Here is an 879-nt window from a genome sequence, read left to right as displayed (position 1 = left end):
TACCCAGCCAATAAAATTGCCTGTATGCAAATGCTCACAGGTGTTGGCTGGGATTGGCCAGATTGTGGGTGATGTCATAATTCCCTCTTTTGTAAGACTCAAACACTGACCCTCCAATAACCAGCCAATAAAATTGTTTGTATGCAAATGCTCATAGGTGTTGGCTGGGATTGGCCAGCTTGTGGGTGATGTCATAATTCCCTCCTCTGACCCAACAATGCCACCACCATTTAAAAGGCCGGCCCCTGACTGCAGTGTGTGCAGTGAGAAAAATTCACCACAAGGAGAGCACCTTCAAGACTGCTGCTGGAGCTTGGGGACAAAAGTCACTGCTGTCCTAGTTCCTGGTTCCTGAGTCCGGAAAGAGAAATGATCTTATGAAGATGGGAAAAGAAATCCAGCAAAGACCGAAGGCAAATGTCTCTTCCTACATCCACTTTTCTCTGAACTACAGAAAAAAACTCAGGAAGCAGCAGCCAAATACCTACCTCGGCTTTAAAGACCTATCTAGAAGGTGTTCCGAAAAATGGAAGTCCATCTCAATGCGTGAAAAGGCCAAATTCGAAGCCCTGGCCAAGCTTGAGAAAGCCTGCTATCAAGAAGAAATGATGAATTACGTGGGCAAGAGGAGGAAGAGAAGAAAGCGGGACCCCCAGGCACCCAGACGGCCTCCGTCGTCCTTCCTGCTCTTCTGCCAAGACCACTCTGTCAAGCTGAAGAGGAAGAACCCGAACTGGTCAGTGGTGCAGGTGGCCAAGGCGATGGAACAGATGTGGCGTACGATGACAGATGTGGAAAAGCAGCCATACGAACAGAGTGCAGCTGTCCTAAGAGCCAAGTACCGAGAGGAACGTGAGGCCTACTGTGAACAACGCAGCA

At 48.9% G+C, this 879-nt stretch overlaps 1 protein-coding gene across 1 annotated transcript; it reads left to right on the top strand.

Annotated features, from left to right (window-relative positions):
* Window positions 1-383: 383 nt before the first annotated feature.
* On the top strand, window positions 384-873 carry LOC103583245 (high mobility group protein B4-like; the record flags this gene model as incomplete). The annotated part of the gene is made up of 1 exon (XM_008564618.1): window positions 384-873. A coding segment is annotated over exon 1 (490 nt), but the record flags the coding sequence as incomplete, so codon positions are not given.
* Window positions 874-879: the final 6 nt, after the last annotated feature.

This window comes from Galeopterus variegatus, unplaced genomic scaffold, assembly GCF_000696425.1.
Source record: "Galeopterus variegatus unplaced genomic scaffold, G_variegatus-3.0.2 Scaffold20903, whole genome shotgun sequence".
Classification (NCBI taxonomy): Eukaryota; Metazoa; Chordata; class Mammalia; order Dermoptera; family Cynocephalidae; genus Galeopterus; species Galeopterus variegatus.
Note: the sequence above shows the minus strand (reverse complement) of the source record. Positions and strands in the feature narration are given on the sequence as shown.